The sequence below is a fragment of the Crocuta crocuta genome, unplaced genomic scaffold (genome assembly GCF_008692635.1).
Source record: "Crocuta crocuta isolate KB4526 unplaced genomic scaffold, BGI_CrCroc_1.0 scaffold130, whole genome shotgun sequence".
NCBI classification, from domain to species: domain Eukaryota; kingdom Metazoa; phylum Chordata; class Mammalia; order Carnivora; family Hyaenidae; genus Crocuta; species Crocuta crocuta.
The window spans coordinates 16,205,533-16,227,652 of NW_027527920.1; the positions used below are offsets into that span (position 1 = coordinate 16,205,533).

General features: G+C 34.6%; 1 protein-coding gene across 8 annotated transcripts in view; it reads right to left on the reverse strand.

The window, feature by feature from the left end:
• TCF12 (transcription factor 12) overlaps positions 1-22,120 on the reverse strand; it is a 361,796-nt gene that overhangs the window by 193,820 nt on the left and 145,856 nt on the right. For 6 of the 8 annotated variants that reach the window (XM_077748014.1, XM_077748032.1, XM_077748056.1 and 3 more), the window contains exon 4: positions 15,698-15,771. The exons of 1 other annotated variant lie outside the window; for it this stretch is intronic. In XM_077748014.1, coding sequence (XP_077604140.1) covers positions 15,698-15,771 — 74 coding nt within the window. Of the gene's footprint in view, positions 1-6,754; positions 6,817-15,697; positions 15,772-22,120 lie in introns of those variants that run through there. One more of the 8 variants, XM_077748063.1, reaches the window with a different exon arrangement.

Genomic DNA, 22,120 nt, shown 5'->3' on the forward strand with positions numbered 1-22,120 from the left:
TAAGCTCAGGTCATGATCTCACAGTTCGTGGGTTTGAGCCCCGCGTTGGGCTCTGTGCTGACAGCCAGCTCAGAGCCTGAAGCCTGTTTCAGATTCTGAACCTCCCTCCCTCTCTGACCCTCCCCTGCTCATGATGTCTCTCTCTCAGAAATTAAAAAAAAAAAAAAAATTAAAAAAATAAAATAGAGGCCACATTTCAAAGGGAAAAAAGATTCAGAGAATTCAAGGGGGCACGCTTAATTTCACACAGCTAGTTGGTGGCAGTTATTTAATCTTATTAAAAAAGAGATTTTTGTCTTCAGATTACAAAGTATCAGTGGCCAAATATTTGGGGACTGTTGGTAGTAAAGAAAGGAACTACAAAATAGCGAATTTGGTATCTAAATTACAAGGATTTCTTGACTGAGCCAGCTTTCAGTCTTGTGAAGAAAAATCTAATAGTACAGGCTTCATTTCTCCATTTATTCTTAATGTGCTGCTCCTAGGGTATCCACTTATAAAGCAAATCCATGGCCCTTATCAGATCAGGTGAGCTGAAAACTCCATTTCTCCTTCTACTTTCCAGGATAGAGTAACAGAGACCAGATTAATCCTCACACTTGAAACAATCAAAAAACTAAACAGCAGTTCTGAGACATCGGACATGGGCAGTGCAGGATACTGACCCCTGAGAGAGGGGAAACAAAGTGAATCCTGGGACTACAGAGGGGGTAAAAAGAGGGCGATATCTCCACTCAGAACTCTATACCTAGCCAAAAGAGAGAGAGAGAGAGAGAGAGAGAGAGAGAGAAAGAAAGAAAGAAAGAAAGAAAGAAAGAAAGAAAGAAAGAAAGAAAGAAAGAATATTTCAGACATGTAGAAAATGAAACATTTTATCAGCACCAGACCCTCACAATGAAAAATATTAATAAAAGTTCTTGAATCATAAGAAAAATAATACCACCTAAAAAATGGACCTACACAAAGGACTACTGCATATTCTTTGCCAATAATGAAATTAATTATCAATAATAAAAATATCACTAGAGAATCCCCAAATATTTCAAAATTAAACAATACACTTGTAAGTAACCCATGAGTCAAAGAAGAAATTAATAGGAAAATTATAAAGTATTTTGAACTTAATGAAATGAAAACACAACATGGCAAAAACTGCAGGATGCAGATAACACCAACGTCAGAGGAAAATTTATAGCACTAAATAGGTGTTAGAAAAGATAAAAGGCCTTAAATCAATGATCTCATCTTATACCTTAAGAAACTATAAAACAGAGCAAATTAAAGTCAAAATAAAGGTAAGAATAAGAGAAGTCAAACATACTGAAAACAGAAAAACAACAGAGAAAACCAATGAAACAAAAAACTAGTTCTTTGAGAATATCATTAAAATAAGCCTCTAGCCATATTCATAAAAAAGAAAAAAAAAGAGGAATCAATCAATTTACCTGAATGAGGAATGAGGTAGGGATTCTAACTACAGATTCTACAAATACTGTGCCAGGTAGACTCTAAGATGGTCTCTGTTTTCTAGTATTGGCATCCCTAAATAAACTATTCCCTAGAAGTCTGAGCTGGCCTAACGATTTGCTTTTAACCAAAACAATGTGGCAAAGTGAGGTGATGTCATGTCTATGATTAGGCTCCATAATGTGTCTTCCATCTTGCTAGTAGACCTCCTCCCTTGCTATCTTTAATGAAGTAAGCTGCCATGGTAGAAAAGGCGCAGGTGGCAAGATACATAAGAAGGCAGTTTCCAGCCAAGAGCCAAGAGGGAACTGTCACCTTCAGTACAACAAATCAAAGAAGTGAGTCTGGCAAAACACTTATGAGCTTGGAAGCAGACTGTCCCTCAAAAGGTCTTTCAGATGGGACCTCAGTTCTGACCAATATCTTGCTGACAACATTGTAAGGGACTGCAGAAGAGGACCCCGCTAAGCTATACAAAAAGCGTCATGAATAGAAACTGAGACAATAAACGTGTGCTATGTTAATCCACTAATTTGTGGTACTTTGTTAAATATCAAAAACAACTAATACAAATATTTAAAAGATAACAAAGAAATAATATGAACTTTATGCCTATAATTTCAACTTAGATGAAATGGACAAATAGACATACTTCTTTATTTATTTATGAAATTGAAATTTTAAGTAAAAATACTCCCCAAAAGAAAACTCTGGGTCCACATGTCTTAACTAGCAGACTCTACCAAATATTTAAGAAGAAATAATGCTAATGCTACAGATTCCTCCAAAAGATATGGTAATACCTCTCCCATTCTTTGATGCCTATATTATTACATAAACTAATTCTGGCAAAGATAGTAAAAGAAGAAAAAAATCCTACAGATCAGTATTACTCAAATATAAAAATTCTTAGGGTGCCTGGGTGGCTCAGTGGTTAAGCATCAGACTCTTTGTTTCAGCTCAGGTCACGATTTCATGATTCATGGGATTGAGCCCTGCAATGGGCTCTGTGCTTACACGAAGGGGCCTGTTTGAGATTTTCTCTCTCTCTCTGTCCATCCCCTTTTCATTAGCTCTCTCTTTCTCTCAAAATAAATAAACACTTAAAAAGTATATAAAAATTCTTAACATTTTAGCAAACTGAATTCAGTAATATATATAAAGGACAATAAATCATAGCACAGTGCTATTTATTTCAGGAATGCAAAGTTCATTTAAAATTTAAAACAGTAATCACTATAATTCCCAGAGTAACACACTAAAAACAATCAGATATTTTCAACAAATGTGGAAAAAACATTGCATATAATTCAAAAATCCATTTTTGATAAATACTCTCAACAAATTTGGAATAGAAGGGAATGTCCTTAATCTAATAAATCACATCAATGAAACTGACAGTTAACATCATACTTAATGGTGAAACACTGACTGTTAACCCAACATCAAGGACAAGGTAAATCTATGCACTCTTACTATTTCTATTAAACACTGTACCAGAAATCATAACCAATTCAATAAGAGGAATGAATTCCAGATTGGAAAGGAAAAAGTTACTCTCACTGTTCATGGATGACATACTACCCAAAAAGAAAATCCTCCGGCATGTACAAAAAAGCTACCACAGCTAGTGAGTTTACCAAGGTGCAGGATATAAGATCAATATACAAAAACGTATTGTAGTCCTATGTAAGACCATGAACACCCAGAAGTTGAAATAAAAATATTATAATAGCATCAAAAATTATGAAGGTGGAACTAAATAAAAGATGTGTAAGATGTGTTCACTGAAAACTATGAAATATGACTTAAAGAAATTAACTAGAGAGAGATTCCATATTTATAGATAAGAAACTACATTGTTAAGATATCAATTCTTCTTAAAATGATCTACAAATTCAACACAATCTCAACCATATATAATCTCAGAAAAAATTGTAGAAACTGATATACTGGTTTAAAAATTTTCAATTTATATGTAAACTGCCTAGGATTTATAAAGCAATTTGGAAACATAATAACAAGACTGGAGGGCCTACAACCCTACCTGACAGGAGGATTTATTTTAAAGGAATGGTAATTAAAATGGTATGGCATTGGCGTAAAGATTTTGAAAAATCAGTAGAACAAAACAGAGTTTAGAAATTGATTCTCACACACACGGTCAACTGATTTCAACAGAGACATCAAGAGAATTCAATGAGGAAGATAATCTTTTCAACAAATGATGGTTAAAAAAAAAAAACTGTATAGCTTTATAAAAAAAAAAAAATCTCTTCCAACCCTTACATAACATCTTATACAAAAATGAATTCACAATGGGTGAATGGTTGAATGTACAAAGTTCTAGATGAATGGTTGAATGTACAAGTCATCCAATGTACTATTCTTGACTAGCAGTCAAACTTAATTCTTAAGTAATATAGAAGGATTCCAAGGTGGGTAAAAAACTGTGAGAAGTATATTCTATACCTTTCTTAAGGATTTATAACATGCAGTAATTTATTAAAAACTGAGAAATCGAACAAAGAAGTCTAATTTTAACTCAATAACACAAATATATTGGACTATGGAGTTCTGTATTTATACATTTATTAATATCCTATTAAGCACAGTTTGAGAAACTATGATCTTGTTGAAAATTTTTGCTTTACATATTGTGAACTAATGTCCAGAATAACTAACTCTTTTGATCAAGTATGCTTGTGTAATTGGAGAAGTCTCCAGGCTTAAGTCCTTTGTTCTTTGTATTATAAGACATATTACCATTTTCAACTGATTTGCCCTAGAGGCTTCATAACCAAGTATTGCTTCTGTTTCTGTGCTTCTACTCTCCCCAGGCCATCATCACTATAACTTTTACCACTCAATAGTATTGTGATTTTTTCAAGAGAATGAACACTCCTTTTGCGCAGATAATATGGACTGATCATTTTTGTTTTGCTTAACTAATTCCAGTGACCAGAAAATTGTGGAATCTCAATAAATGCTGCATAAATGAAAGAACTATGGGGAAAAAAAAAAAGAATTCCATGTGAACATCCCAGAAAGAAGAGTAAAAGCCCAGGAGAAGACTACAAAATTCCAAATTGGGAAGAAAGATACTAAATAAAAGTGATCTAAGAGAGTAAGATAAGGTTAGTGTGAAATCAAGAATATTTACAGAGCAAGAGCTCAGAAAACTATAAACTCAATAAGATGTAATGGTATCACCAATGCAGAGAAAGTATTTGGTACAGGACAGTTGATCCCTTCTTGCTAATCACTAAATAACATATATTAAACACCAAGAAGAGGGTCTACTTCATGCAAAAAGTAGCACATTGATTATGATATAAAATCACATTAAAGTAATTACTTTATTTGATAGCATAAAGGATTAATAGTTCAATACAGTGGAGGAAAACTCTAAATTTGTTATTCTTGAAATAAAAATGTTAGTATATGACAAAAGTAACTAACATTAATTGATCATGCTAGTAAGTCTTCAGCATACATAAGCTCACTGAGGTCTCATTAACCATCCTGTGAGGTAGATATCCTTTCAAACAAATTTGAGGAACTAAAGAATCTACATTCTGTCAAATCTGGGTTGCCCAATGCCCCCCCCCCAATAATCTCTAAATAGCAAACGCTGTAATGCAATAAACCTTTCCAACAGTTTTAATTTTGTGAACTATTTACTTATAGAACCTCTTGTTGATCAATCTGTCTCTCATTTTGTTCAGGACATACTCCACAAATTCAAAACAGCTGTTTCTCTAAGGAGTCTCTGAGACTTGTAAAATTCCTTCATGGTTTAGTATCAGAATGGATGTATAGTTTTCATGAGATTAAATATAAAATGAAGAGAACACTTATCAACTACTTAATAAATTACAGAAATTATGCTTTATAAAACTTCCTGCATTTAATTTTCATATACTTGTTATAAGGCAAATCTCTTTGCAGATGAGAAATATGAGGCTCAAAATTTAAGTATCTTATCTTTTCCAAGGTCAAATAGAGTGGTGAAACCAGGAAGCACACTTAACTAATTTATTCTGTGGCTTATATTTTTTTAAATATAAAATGTAAATAATATTTCTGTAATAAATAATGACAGTACCATCATCTTACAACTTCTAGAGTATCTTTCATTAAAGTCCTGGACAAAAAAAAAAATAACAACTGTTTTGGGGTCTTTTTTACACTTTGCCAAGTGTGATATGGTAGAAAAGAACAGTAATTTAGAACCATAGTGCCTGGTTACTAGCCTTAGATGTTTAAATATCTGGTAATTTATCCACCTTCCCTGAACCTCAATCTCCTTACTTCTAAAATGGACAGGATTTTAAATGCCTTCTTGAAAAGCTGAAATAAAGCTTAAAATAAGGAACATGTGAAAGGTTTTAAACAATATTCTCACAAATGCTAGTTATGACTATTAGTATTAATAAAAATAGGCTGCAGTGCCTGGCTGGCCGCCTCAGTTGGTGGAGCACACAAATATTGATCTCAGGGTCCGGAGTTCAAGTCCACAGCTGTTGGGTGGACTAAAAAAAAACTTTTTAAAAAATAGGCTACATAGATCTAGAAAGGTATTCAGCCTGAATCTATCTTCCATGCTGTTTTTAGGAATAATAAATATGTATCTATGGAAAATAATTTTAAAAACCTGTCAGAAGACCTCAACAATTTTACAAAAAGGGACATAAGAGATATTAAAAGTTTAATGTTTTGACTTTCACTAAAGGCTAAACAATGAGAAGATTAAAAAAAGAGAATTGTAAAGATCAGTCCTGATAAAGATGCTATTTTATAAGCCTGCAAAGTTAAGTGAAACTTATAGTGAGCTAAGAAAGTGACAAAAAGGCTGGTTCCAAAGCTATGTGACAGCATCTGAATGGACACTGTCCCTGGAAGAATGGCTAAACTGAAAAAACAAACAAAAAAACCCAGAAGGTCTGCCTAGCTTAAAATGGAAAAGTAGACAACCTAATAGCTGTGTGATTTCTTCAAAGTATCTGCTAGCAAGAGATTTAAAGGAGCTTATATCATCCTAACCCAATTTCTTTCCCTTATCTAAGAGCTAAGATTACAAGTTATAGGCAGGTTTGTATGTTTTGAAAACAAAGAAGAGTAACAAACAACATTTTCCCTCACAGGTTTATTTAAACCTAACTTTAAAATACACCCTTTTCTTACTCATAGCTTTTCTTCACATTCAGAACATTCAGAGGGAGCAGTTACATAACAAAACAGAGATTAATGGGAACATAAGATGCAATATATAGAAAACACTTACTTTAATTCTCTGTCCCTCCTGTCTTGCTTTGCTATTTAACTGCTTCATCTCGTGTTTTGTACCTGAGATCAAGAGGCATAAAATACTATTTCAAAATTTGTGTGTCCTTTCTAATTATTGCATTTGAACTCGCAGAAGCTATAAAACCTATACCATTTTCCCCTTGAAAAATAAAAACATTAGCAAACGATAAACAATCTAGAGAAAATATCTACTCTAAAGAAGAGAAAGTAACACTAAACTTTTATTACCCATCAATGCTGTCAATGAAGGACAATGAGTAAAAACTTTTTTATTCACCCAACTAAATTTTTCCATTTTTAGGGAAACTATTTATCAAAATCAAACAATCTGGTAGTTGTAGAATACAACCACAGCTAACTTGTCGAAGTCTGAATAAAACACATGGGGGTTTAATTCAGGAGTCGTCATTCTGTGAGTGAATCTATATGATTCTGTATCTTCCTCAGTCACCAAATGTGCCAGTTTTTTTGCCTTTGAGACATCTGTCCACTTTCAATTATTTTGTGATCTTGACCCTATCATACTACTCTACGTCTTATTTCATTGCAAACAAGTCTATGTAATAACATCTTTCCACATCTTCCTATTTCTTGTCACTCTCACTTTGGATCCATTCCTCATACCACAATATACTGATCTTTACAAAACCTGTTACCTCATTCCCTGCATAAAAATTTATTTTTAATTGGCTCTCTACTCCCCAAAGGATAAACTACATCTCTTGAACAGAAAAGTTACCTGCCTTACCACACCATTTTCTTATGAAGCAAGATTATTTATTACTTACTGATTTTTATAATTTCGAAGTTTCTGCCCTTGTGGTCCTGTCATTCCACATTTCCAGAAAGTCACTTTCCTTCTAATCTTATTCATACAAATACTGTCTGTCCTAAAATATTCTACTCAAAAACTTCCCCTTTACTCTTTCCTGATCACCCAAAGTAATCTCTCCATCTCCTGTGATCCCACAAAAATCAATGAAATTAATTTGATAATTAACTATTTGCTGCCTAACTGTAGCTTCTTCCTTAAATGTAGATAGACAACGTTATCATTCTTATTTACAAGGCTGTAAATAAGCTATCCTTATTTACAAGGGTAGCTCTCATGCCACTGTGCTCTACTGGGAGAAGAAAACTACAGGTTCTCTCCACCCCCTAGATATTCCCAAGGCCTCTACTGTCAAATGTAAACAGACTATACATTAGGCTCTCCCAAAATTCCAGCCAGTATAACCCTTCCTAGGGTAAGAATGACCTCTGTGAATTATATATAGATAGCACATGAGGGGAGCTGAGGATCTTATCTTATCTCCAACTTGTTATCCATCAAACCACAGAGTGGCTGTTTGCCAAGCTCATCCACATGAATGAAAAGATATTGAATACCTGCTAAGAAGAGAGCACTAGGCAAAATTAAAGATCTCTTTAGCTGTATCAGGTGGAAATGGTCCAGGAATAGCTAGACAGATATCATTAAACTCATCCAGACAACCTTATGGACTCATTTTAGTTTCCCTAGAATATGAAAGCCTTAAGTCTCTTTTAGTTGAATTTTTACTTATTTTTCTCCCCTCCACCCCAAACTACTCAATCTATGGCTTTGAGTATGAGTCTTAGAAAGCTAGAGTAACCCGTTAGAAGGCTGGAGCAACTCTCCAGAAAATATTCATTTTCTACCTCATCCAGTTTATTAGACTGCTGTCCATGTGTATTCCTGACAAATGGTCTGAGAAATGACCACTGTTGGTGCTTTTTTAATAAAATGAACCCTCATCCCCCTACCTCACTGTAACAGGTACAGATGTCAGGGTATGTATTAAAATGAAAGACCTCAAAACACACCTACTGTTTACCTCTTAATTAGAAGTCTTAAGTTATTTTGTGCTGAATCATAAATAACCACTGAACCTAGTATTTTAAAGCCAACTCATTACCACATAACTGGTTTTCCCTTTCTCCACAAATAGGCCTAAGTCCGGAACTTCACTAAGGTAGTTATTATTAGTACCCACCTCCCTTCTATTAATGAGAAAAGGAAAAAGAAAAAAAGTTTGAGCACAGAGAAATAATTTGCCCAGAGTCACATAGCTAGGAAGGAGAAGCACCAGAAATAGAACCCACACAACTTGATTTCAATGTTTAAGCACTGAAATTCTATGCTAGTCAGCCTCACAATATAATATGCTGGCTGGCAAACTTTTTCCTTTTATCCTATCATGTCCCATGTCCTCTTTTGAAATATCAATTACAGATTCTCTTTTCTTTTCACCTTCCTCGTCTCTTTTCCTCTTCATTCAGGATATGGCAAAAAATTTAAGACAGTTCTTCTTTGACTTGGGAAACACTAAGGTAAGGTAGTTAAAAAGTAACTGTATAAAATTTGGTGTATCTGAGTTCTAGACCAGAGTCTGTCATTAAATGGGCAAACTGTTTAGCCAAATCTTGTGGCTATTTTTTTTTTTTTAACATTTATTCATTTTTGAGAGACAGAGTGCAAGCTGGGGTCGGCCACAGAGAGAGAGAGAGAGAGAGACAGACAGACAGACAGACAGAATACAAAGCAGGCTCCAGGCTCTGAGCTGTCAGCACAGAGCCCGATGTGGGGCTCAAACTCACGAACTACAAGATCATGACCCAAGCTGAAATCAGACGCTTAACTGACTGAGTCACCCAGGCACTCCTCGTGTGTATTTTGAATCAAGAGCACATATCTCAACCTGGCCAAATCTCAAACTCTTTAGTTTCCTCATCTATGAAATAAAAGGACTAGACATAAATAGCTAGCACACTTTCTAGTTTTGAAATTCTAGGATACTGCAAAAGAGAGAGGAAAGTAAGAGCAACAGGGACACAATGTTTCATGTGTCACTCTGCAAACTATATAAAGAGCAGGGAAAACCACGGTAGAAATGTACTAATTAAAAAAAAAGCACTCAAATTGTATGCAATTAAATGTTGCTTCTTCCCCCCCAAATAACTACCACAATAGATTATAAAATGCACATAATTAAAATGCCAACTACTGGTCACTGCTGGTGCTTATAAATACAATTACTATTAGGGGTTAACTACCACTGATTTCTTATTACTTTTTTTTAAACTTATTTATTAATTTACATCCAAATTAGCTAGTATATAGTGCTATAATGATTTCAGGAGTAGATTCAGTGATTCATCCCCTCTATATGACAACCAGTGCTCATCCCAACAAGTGTCCTCCCTAATGCTCCCTACCCATTTAGCCCATTCTCTCTCCCACAACCCCTCCAGCAACCCTCAGTTTATTCTCTGTATTTAAGAGTTTCTTATGTTTTGTCCCCCTCCTTGTTTTTATATTATTTTTGCTTCCCTTCCCTTATGTGCCTGTTCTGTATCTTTAAGTCTTCAAATGAGTGAAGTAATATATTTGTCTTTCTCTGACTAGCTAATTTCGCTTAACATAATACCCTCTAGTTCCATCCATGTAGTAGCAAATGGCAAGATTGCATTCTTTTGGATTGCGGAGTAATACTCCATTGCGTATATATACCACATCTTCTTCTTTTTTTTTTTTAATTTTTTTTTTTAATGTTTTTATTCATTTCTAGGAGANGTATATATACCACATCTTCTTTATCTATTCATCTGGTGACGGACATCTGGGCTCTTTCCATACTTTGGCTATTGTCAATAGCACTGCTATAAACATTGGGGTGCATGTGTCCCTTCGAAGCAGCACACCTATATCCCCTGGATAAATATCTAGTAGTGCAACTGCTGGGTTGTAGGGTAGTTCTATTTTTAATTTTTTTGAGGAATCGCGATACTGTTTTCCAGAGTGGCTGCACCAGTTTGCATTCCCACCAGCAGTGCAAAAGATGATTTCTTTTACTTTTTTTTTTTTTAATATTTTTATTTATTTCTAGGAGAGAGAGAGACAGCGTGAGCAGGGGAGGGTCAGAGAGAGAGGGAGACACAGACTCTGAAACAGGCTCCAGGCTCTGAGCTGGCAGTCAGCACAAGGCCCTACGTGGGGCTCGAACCCATGAACCGCGAGATCATGACCTAAGCGAAAGTCGGACGCTTAACCGACTAAGCCACCCAGGCGCCCCTCTTTTACTTTTTAAACTGAGAAATGAAAAACTCTGTGTAGGAAATGCTGTCAAAAAGAAGACTTCTCCCCTTTCTTTCGAGTCCTGTCTTAACTCTAGGATGCAAACCCCACTGGTACCTCAGTACTCAGGCTGGGTAACAGAACTAGCAGGGCAGGAAAACCAAGATGACACGGCCTCTTGGAATTTCCATCAACTAAAATGATCACAAAACATTTCAGAAATGGAATCTGTACATCAGGAAATATGACCATGAAAATGAACAATGAAATATTAGATATTTGGAGATAATAATGATAACAGTAGTAGCAGCTTTCATTTATTGAATCAATAAATGAAATGAAATACTTCATAGCTATTATTAGGTTTTATCTTTACTCAAACTCTAAAAGGTATGTGTAAAATTATCATTATTTTAGAGATGAGAAATCTGAGGCTCAAAATGATTTGGTAACTTATCCAAGGTCACAAAGTACAATTCTAAAGAGTCAGTGATCTTAAATGCTTTACTAAGTAGTATCATCAATCAGGACAATAGTTTGTAAGCATAGGAGAGAAGAGGCCTATTACCATTAATACCACCACCATCAACTTTGAGCTTCACCACCAAAAATCAACTTTGATTCTTTTCTACTCAATCTCCAAACACAATTAATCTAGTGAATCTAAGAATTCTTTCCCAATCTGATTATATGCAACAAACACTTAGAGAACATCCATTACGTGAAAAGCATTATACTGGACAGAGTAAAACTTTTATGTCTTTCTTTCCCGAAAAAGAAACAGATACCTGAAGGGAAAGTAAATCGGTTTTATGTCTTTTACAAATCTAAAGGAAGTATATTAAGCACGACAAAATCAGCAAATAATTCTTCTTCATTCCACTCAGAATGCAGCATATCTGCAAATGTATTCATTCATTTAAATTTATTTATTACATATAGATTTAGTTAATAAATTCTGATATACATACAATTAAAGTCAACACTTACACAGCAGTCACTATATACCAGACACTAAGCACTTTACATAGATTTATCTCATTTAATCATAGTTTTATATACATTTAATTCTTATGACAACCTTATAAAAGTAGTTATTATCCCCATTTCATAGATGAGTAAACTGAGGTTCAGTAAATTTAAGTTAACTTGTCCAGAATCATATAGGTAGTATGTGGCAGAACTGGGATTTATATCAGGCACTCTGGCTCCAGAGTCTGTGCTCTTGACCTGCTTTCTAAAGAGGAGGGGGAAAAAATCTGAAACTAGAATAAATTATGTTAGTAAATAACAAACATCATGGTATTCTCTGGCTTTATGCCTGATGCAATGTCAAATATGGAAAGCATTTGTTTGCAGGAAAGGATAAAAACTAAGGGAGGGAGGGAGGGAACAAACTCATTAACTGTACCTCATGCCCAGGTCTAAACTATCTGAGATCTTAATCACTCCTCTGAATCTCTGGTGCCTTAACCTCGATCACCACTTTTTACATATTTCTGAATATAAAAGTGTTATTCACATCACGATGATGTTTTTATCTGTTTAGTTCTGTGTTCTGTTCTGCAGCGGAGAACAGTAGGTCAACAGTGCAGTAACCAGGACTCTAACAAAACTCGAGAGATTTGAAGTACATGCCATAAATGTTCGTAGTTCCTTATGAGTGTCTCAGACATGTGTCCTCTCCACATTTCTGAAGAATATCAACCAGTTTACCTTTCTTCTATGACCACTAATAGGTACAAACATTTATTTCTGTGTTTACCTAATAAAAATTCTCTATTGAATGATATGCTATGGCAGGTTCTGATAACCAGAAACTGAGCAGATCACCTATATACCATGAGGCTACTTTTCTTGTGTATTTGGGTAAAACAGGGCAGACAGGAGCTCTGTTGGAATGACTTTTCCTACTTCTGAAAGAACATGTATAAGACTAAGTAAACTGATGAGAAGTTTGTGACCTCTTAACCATACAACTCTGGTAGAACTCACTTATGCGTCAAGATTACTAGAGCAAAATGCTATCTTTGTTAAAGTCAGAACCTATAAGGCAGAAAGTGTACAAAGCAAACATTCCCCTTAAAGGTGTTCAATAGATACTAAACTAACTCCACCAAACCACCCATTCTGCAGTTTTTACATACTTTTCAGTAGCCTACTAAGTATTTTTCAAACTTTACAAAAAATAAAATTAAAATTTTGCTATCAGTATTGTAAAATCAAATTATTTTTTAAATGCTACAACTTGCTGTGATGGAAATGTATTATTTATACAATATGGTAAAGTCTAAATAAATTTTACTGACAGAATTTCTACAAGATACCTGCAAATTTTATTAAAGTTTACTGACTTGTTAATGATTTTACAAACAATGTATCAAAATTGGTTTTTAGCCAATATCAGTATTTACTTCTGAATTTAAAAGACTCAACATAGTATGATACTCAGTGGAATAAAGTACTTTGGTTAACTGACACTCTTATTAACAGAATTATACCTATATTTATGATTATTAAAAAATAGTCAACTTAGTAGATGTTGTTTAATAATAAACCCCAAAAAGTTGATAAACTTCCTATAAAAGTGTATTGAAGACAGCTTCAAAGATAACCATAAATGTCTTTCCCTGGTGAGAAGATTTCAAGGGAGAATTAAATTGTTTAAAATTATAAATAAAATATAACTTCTTAACTAGATAAACCATTTCAGGTTCAAACTCACAACCAGGATAGAAGAAGCAAAGTTAGTGGAAAAATGGATGTCAATGAGAACAAAAATAAAATAATGGATTTCAATAAGAACAAAAATAAGTAAATACCTTTATTTATAGGATAGTATATATATATATATATCTACTACACATATATACTATCTAGATAGTATATATATCTACTATATATATAGATAGATAGTATCTATATCTATATGGTTGCATGGTAAATTGGGAGTATTTAAAGATTAATCTGGGTTTTTAAACAGAAAACTAATTTACTATAAAATCTACTTAACTTTCCAATGCAAATAATATACACTCCACACAGTATAGCAAATAGCAAAAGAAAAGCAAGAGTTACTTTGAAGTCCATCTGTAGACGCAAACTTAATTTCACGAACATGAAATATGTAAAAGTTTGGATACACTATTATGTTCTCTTCTCCTAGAATCTCCTACTTGAATCTACTCAAGTAGAACAAAATTGAAAGTTTGAAAGGAAAGTAAGCATAAGGTACAAAGGCCCCACTTAATACATTTTAAGAAATAAGTTATCACAGTTACTCAAACCTTTCAAAGAAATAATCCAATAAATAGTATTTTGTACTCCACTATATAAAATCGATATTTCACAATCTAAACAGGAAACCTATCTTTCCTATTCACAATGGTATTTAAAGAATCAAAATCTTCTAAAGGTAGAAGAATATTTGGACATCAACCAGTTTAATTTTCCCCAAGGTAAAATCGGATGCCCAAAGATTTCACAGTGGAGAGGACAGTAAATCCAAGTCTTGTGATACTCATGATAATGCTCTTTACACTGTAACCCAGCTTTCTCAGCACAGATTCCCAAAAGGGAAACACTAAAAACCATGTTTAATTGTCTCTTTATTAGTCATAATTCTACATGACTATTTTTTCCTTAAAGTATTTAAAATAAGCATAGGCTACAGCCAAATATACAGCAAACCACATATTTTAACTAAGCATTAAAAAAATTTTTTTTACTGTTTATTTATTTTTGAGAGACAGAGAGAGACAGAGTATGAGCAGGGGAGAGGCAGAGGGGGAGACATAGAATCCAAAGCAAGCTCTAGATTCTGAGCTGTCAGCACAGAGCCTGATGTGGGGCTTTGAATCCATGGACCAAGAGATTACCGCCTGAGCTGCATTCGGGCGCTTAACCGACTGGGCCACCCCAGGCGCCCCTAACTCAGCATTTTTTAATGCAAAACAACATAACCCATATGGAGACTAAGGATTCCAATCACATATCGTTTCCTTCCACTTATGCCAATTTGCTTCTAGGGTTAAATATCCATAAATTCTATTCTTGTCTATCTTCTACTGGTTAATTCTAAGAGAAGCAAATCATTCATTCCTTATTCATTCGAAGTATGACAGTTTAGAAAAGGTATCTTAACTTCAGTAATTTACTGCAGAGTCTGGGAACACAATTTAATTTTACTGTCAGCTTATTGGTCTAATTTTTAATCTTTCTGTCTCATTATATTAAAGTTTTTGTGGATTTGTTTGTTTACTGCCAAAAAAAAAAAAAAAAGTTTTAACCTTATAATCTCTGTAGAATGTTAGCTTGGTCCTATTTTCTCTTAACTGCCAACCAAGAAATGTCATCTGTTATGTGTGTGTTGATATGCTTCCAAGAGACAGGGCTATAGAGTCCCAGATATAAACAGCTGATGACTAGTGGAACAAAAATGGGAGAGGGAAGACTGGAAACTGATACTCTGAAAGTCACTGCCACCTCTCAAAGGTAATACATGAAGAAAACAATACACAAAGAAAAATTTATGTATGGAGAATAGTTAGGCATTTCAAACTCTTCCAACTCTAGTAAAGAGTATTATAGGTAATCCAGGTGTAGAAATATTTCCTTCACTGTAAGAGATAAAATAAACTTCCCAAATATGACAGTAAATGGAAAAAATTAAATCTACCATGAAGGTACTGTGTATTCTACGATATTCCCATGTAAATACGTAATCTTCATTTCTCTTAAGAAACAGAGTTCATATATGAAAAACTTTACTTATTCTGCCAAATTACTTCATAGTTTTAATCAAAGGCTGATGAACAAACTTACTCTAGATGAATCATAAGAGGGGCTTGGTTGACCACTTGTTCCCCAAGATGTCGTACCTCCTCGTTCATCCATACCTAAGAGAAGAAAGTGAAAGATATAAATCCAGAAGAATACTATGATAGATTTTTAAAAATACAGTATAGCAGAGAATACAATTCAGCAAGCGGTATTTGCATTTGCATGGAACTAGCTGTGTATCAAGTTTTGTCTCAAAAACCTGAAGAAAATAAGTTACCCTGAGTGTCTTCATCACTGCTCCATACAATGCCTGATATACAATACAGAATTTCAGAACCAAAATATGTCTCTGGAGACTTTAAAATAGGGCATAATCTAACTCTCCCCATTTCTGTCCTCATCCACTGCTACTTCTAAGAACAGATGAAACTTTCTGTAGTTTAGACCTGCCTACATGAAAATATGAAGAATTTAGTTCTTATGGATAAGCCTCAGAAAATGAAGCAAAGTTGAACTGTTCAAGTTAATAAAAGCACTGATAAGGTATTCTTAACTGAAGAAACCAAACTAAGTCAAACTTTACCAAATCATATCATATCAATATTAGTTATATCAAAATGAGTAAAAATGATGTGATAACTCATCCTAATAAATTCTCCTCTAAAATCTAATTCTTTTTTTAAATGTTTATTTTATAGAGAGTGTGCGGACGTGTGTGCAGGGAAGGGACAGAGAGGGTCTAAAGTGGGCTCTGTGCTGACAAAAGACAGCCTTATGCATTGCTCGAACTCATGAGATTACTATCTGAGCCAAAGTGGGATGCTTAATGGACTGAGCCACCCAGGTGCCCCTAAAATCTGATTCTAAATGAATAGGTCTATGCTTATGAAATTGCAAAGGGAAACTCAAAGTGCAAAAACATAAATTACCATGAACAAAAAAATCTGTTCATTGTACACCTTAATGTACCTTCCAAAGCTACAGCTCCATTATTTTACCTTCTAATCAATCCCTAGAAAAAGCTGAAAGAGCTGGAGACCTCTCAATCCAGAGAGCTCCCCCTTTTCTGTTTTGAGGACCAGTCTTTTTTATCCTTGACTCCTGACAGCTTATGCTTTCCCAACCCTTGCCAACCCTTCTATGATGAAACAAACACAGATAGTTGCCTTTCCCCCCGATTCTTGCATGAGAAAACTCTCCATGTTACAAAGACAACATTCTGCTAAGTTTAGAACTTCTTTTTCTTAAAGAAACTTTTTTTTTCTTAAAATCCACTGTGATTTAGAGGCGAATGTGTTCTGTAGTATGTAAAATACCACACATTTTCCAGTAACCAGCCAGGATTCCCAAGCCTCTTCCACAGGGACAGAATTGCGAACTGAAGGGATAGGTGACAAAAAAGGGGAAAGAGGAGTTAGTTTCCAAAGTAGAATCTACTAATTACTAATTCAGCTGGTAGGACCCTAATTTATTCTTTTTATGAATATGTACTTCCTATATTAAATGATTATGATTTAAAAAAATTTTTAAAAACACTACAAAGGAAAGATAGGTACCTACTACAGAAAACACTAGGCATAATATCAAGAGAACCAGAAGTCTTGAAAACACAGAGATCACAAATAAAAATACACAGTGTTTTGTTCATGCTTGGATAATTCTTACTAAAATTCTAGATTTAAAAAAGATTCTATGTTTGGGTAACAGCATGTAAAAACATACTTCGTTACCATTTCTCCAGTATCACCAATTACCAAGCATTTTCTTTGTAATCAACACTGCAGAACAGCCGCCAGAATTCCTATGAGGCCCAATCCGAGGCAGAGGCTATTATTAACACCCAAAATCCACTAGTAAAATACTACTTATGAAACTGCTAATAATTTGATGAAAAGTTTTATTTTTTTAAATCATACTTTTCATTCACAACTATTTCTATTTAAGATTTTTTATACTATATAGCTGAAGTGAAATACAAAGTTAAATTTCAGTAGCCACTGAAAGCAGAGTCTCAAATATTTGTACACCCATATTCTATTCCACTATTTACAATATTTAAAAGGTGGAAGCAGCTCAAATATCCAATGACAGATGAATGGATAAATAAAATGTGACATATACATAAAATGGAATATTATTCAGCCTTAAAGATGAAGAAAACTCTTACACATGCTACAAAATGGATGAACCTGAGGACATTATGTTAAGTGAAATAAACCAGTCACAAAAAGGATGAATACCGTACAATCCTACTTCTATCAAGTGCCTAGAGTAGTCAAATTCATGGAGACAGAAAGTAGAATGGTGGGACTCAGAGGAAGAGGGAATTCATACTTCCACTGATAGTTTATAACACAGAAGAGAAACTTATTTTGATGATCCTATCTTAATGACAATAATTAGACCATTTACAAGTATCTGTAAAAGAGAATGCAAAAAGATGAGTGCCTATTACAGATAACATCTCAGACAAAATTTTTTAAAGATACAAAATTACGTGAAAACGCATACTCAATTTTCATCACGTGACACTACTTCCACAGCATACAAGAGCAAAGATTAATTAAATGAGATGGTAATTAAGTAAGCCAACAGCTAAACAGTTATGACATAACAAGAACACTGGACATGGCAGGGGGCTCAAAGGATGCTACAGAATAACAAGGATCTGGCTAGGTTTTAAACTCAGAGCTCTGTAGTTTTATTGTTAACATATCCAGACTCTGAATAGAAGGTCGTGGCTGGCACTGACAAAGGCAAGAGTCATCTTTCAGCATCAATGACTCCTTTCTGCTGAAGACAATGGCTGTACAAACAGAAATATGACAGGAATAATAAACTTTCTAAAGCCTCGGCCATAAGACCAAGGTAAGCAGAGAAAAAGAAATTACACACAGAAAATAAACTTAATATATAATTGCACAAACTGATCAAAATTTACACAAATTGATCAAAATTTGAAGAACTATTTATCAACAAGAAAATACAACAGAGTTGCAATATAGTGACTGAGGGAAAAATGTTTCTATTAAGATATGTCTGAACCATCATTGCCATGTTTTTTCTTTCCTTCCCATTTCTAGTCTATGCATTCCAACTTAACAATTTTAGAGAAGCTAGTTCCTCTAATGATAGATTAAAATGGTAGATGTAAGAGAAAGTTTAACGATCACTAAGTAAGTGGTAGAAACCCTTGTAGTCTTGCTTAACTTTCTAATAAACTCTTTCTATTCAACAAGATTAAAAGAGTTAATCAATAATTTAATATACAGATTTACAGACTCTTTTCATTTATAATCTTTTATATGCCCTCCACCATGAGGGCCCCAAATAGTACAGAGTTTGTGTACATTAAGCATTACTCATGGTTTGGTGAGGCTCAGGGAAGACCTGCCTGGAGGTAAAAGCAGTGAATGAAAAGAAAAGCTGCTGGGCAATTCTGTAATACTTCTCACTATCACCAATGACTTGCTGCCTGAGACTAAGACTAGGGTAAAGTGACAAGCAGGCCTGGAATTGGGAAAATATTTCTGGTAGTAGTAAAGAGTCTACTGAGCAGAAAAGGAATAAAAGGAAGAAGGGGGACAATACTAAGAATGGAGTGAAGACGAGTAAGGATATCCCTGCAGTAAAGCTGGTAAGAAAATAAAAGACACCACAGCCATTTTGCTTGGTATCTACCCTTATGAAAAAGGGAAATATATAAAGTTGGAAGGAAGAGCACAGGAAACTGTATCTCTCTCTCTCTCTCTCTCTCTCTCTCACACACACACACACACACACACACACACACACACACCTGCTTTAGGAGCACTAAAATCAAGTTTTCTTATCCTAACAAGTAAAATGTACTTCAAAAATATCAAATCCCAACACTGTTATAAATAAGGGATTATAAGACTGCAAATAAATAAGATTGCAGGATTGCCATCTGCTATAAGGTGATTCAATAAATGATTTGATGAAATAAATCTAATTGGAGATGGCTATGTCAGATAACCAAAGCTATGAATGTATCTCTTCAACAGTTTTACTCAATTTTATTTGTGGAGTAGTGATATTTGTTTGGATAACACTCCAAGGTTGCTATCAATTGCAAAACAAAATACAAGTAAAACTCACCACCATTTTTATTGTATAATTTTAGATACTCGTGAAATAAATTTACCAATGTGTTTTTCTAGAAATTAATTTTGAAACAGGATCAATTAGAATATATAGTAAGCCTTTGCTGTTATATTAGACATTAACAAAAACAAGTAATATAGAAAAGCTATAATATTAAAACTGTAAATGTATTTAAGAGAATTTAAGACACAGTGCCTCATATTAAGTATATAACGATTATAGGTTTTTTAAAGTTACAAGTTATTGAGATTCTGTATAATGAACAAAGGAAACAATTTATTCTTTTTAAAACTATGTAACAAAATGAGAACAGTAAGAAGAGCAAAAGGAATCACAAGTCACCTTTTAAAATTCAATCACAATTTCCATTTGGTATTATTAAGATCAAAGATTTACAAGTAGGGATATTCCGGTACCAAAATACAATAGAGTAAGATAGTAAACACACAGTCAATTCCAAGAAAATGACTAATTTTGAAAATAACATTCAGTTATTTTGCTATGTTATTAACCACATCACTCTATACAAATACCCTGTAAAGACACAATTTATCAAGACACTCCAGTAATTTAAACAGAGTAGACAATCTAAAGAAAATGGCAAGTCTACCTTTTTACAAACAGTAGATACTGCCTGATGGCCAGGGATTGAAATGAAATTCCAGAGGGCAAGCAGGTAAGTTGTACCACCTCGGGAGCTATCTGGTGACCTGGTATCATGTTTTCCTTGCTATATGAAAGTAGAACATTCTTATAAAATGTCCTGTGAAAAGACTTTTGTCTAAGTTGAAATGGCAAAAAGTAAACAAGCAATTATCATTTGTAAAAGCAAATATCCTCTTTCAATTTCTTTCAATTACCAGAAACAGGTACAAATGTAGGTCTGTGGTAAAATCAAAGTGGCATAAAGTGAACTTGTGGATAGTGGGGGAAACCTGTACTCCTCTCCAATACAAATACCAAAGCCCTATATCTAAACAACATTGTCAGTTGTTTTCCTACACAGAGGCACTTAGATAGTCAACTCTTAAAAACAGGCTTGATTGTCTCTCTCAGGACTCTGGATGACTCTCAGCAAAACGTCTCTCAATAGCACAATCCCATTACATTGACTTTACACATTTCCAAAGTCTGTGACTCACTATTTTTAATATAATCCTTTCAGTTCAAGCCATCAACCATCATCTCTGACGTACATTACTCTAAGAGTCTTCTAAAGGGTCCCTTCTTCTTCTTGTCCTTCTACAGTCTGTATGCTTTACACAGCAACTAGAATGGCCCTTTAAAAACAAATCACACCAATCCTATGCTCAAAACCTACCACAGGTTTCCTTTTCTTGGATCAATCTATTTTAACAACATGGCCCCCTGCTTTTGCTTAGCGTGTTTGAGCAAATGCAGGGGGCCATATTGGGGCCTTTCTATTTGCCCATTCCTCTTCATAAAATGCTCCTCACCCAGATATCTGAATGGTCATTCCCTTAATCTTCTTCAGGTCTCTGTTCAAATGTCATCTTATAGGGAGATATTTACTGTTTGCCTTTTACCAACAGACTGAAAAGTCCATCAAAATAAGGATGCAGTTTGTTTTGTTCACTGTTAACTATTTGTTAACTAGAACAGTGTCTGACACAAGTAGGTATTAATAAATATTTATTGAAGAATGAATGTATAAAGTGGAAATAATAAAATCAATTTAATAAAGGCGAGGCTATAACTGGTTCTTTGTTAGCTTATCATTCCTTTAAAATTTTTTCTTAATGTTTTATTTATTTCTGAGAGACAGCAAGCGAGGGAGGGAGCGAGCAAGCGGGGAGGGTCAGAGAGAGAGGGAGACACAGAATCTGAAGCAGGCTTCAGGCTCTGAGCTATCAGCACAGAGCCTGACGTGGGGCTCGAACCCACGAACCGTGAGGTCATGACCTGAGCCGAAGTCGGACGCTTAACCAACTGAGCCACCTAGGCACCCCTTATCATTCCTTTTCAAAACCAGTATTGTAGACGGAATGGGAAAAGATAGTTAAAAACGACATATCAGATAAAGGGCTAGTATCTGATATCTATAAGGAAATCATCCAACTCCACACCTGAAAAACAAATAATCCAGTGAAGAAATGGGCAGAAGACATGAATAGACACTTTTCCAAAGAGGACATCCAGATGGCCAACAGACACATGAAATGATGCTCAGTGTCCCTCATCATCAGGAAAATACAAATCAAAACCACACTGAGATACCACCTAACACTGGTCAGAGTAGCTAAAATGAACAAATCAGGAGACTCTAAATGCTGGCGAGGATGTGGAGAAACGGGCACTCTCCTACACTGTTGGTGA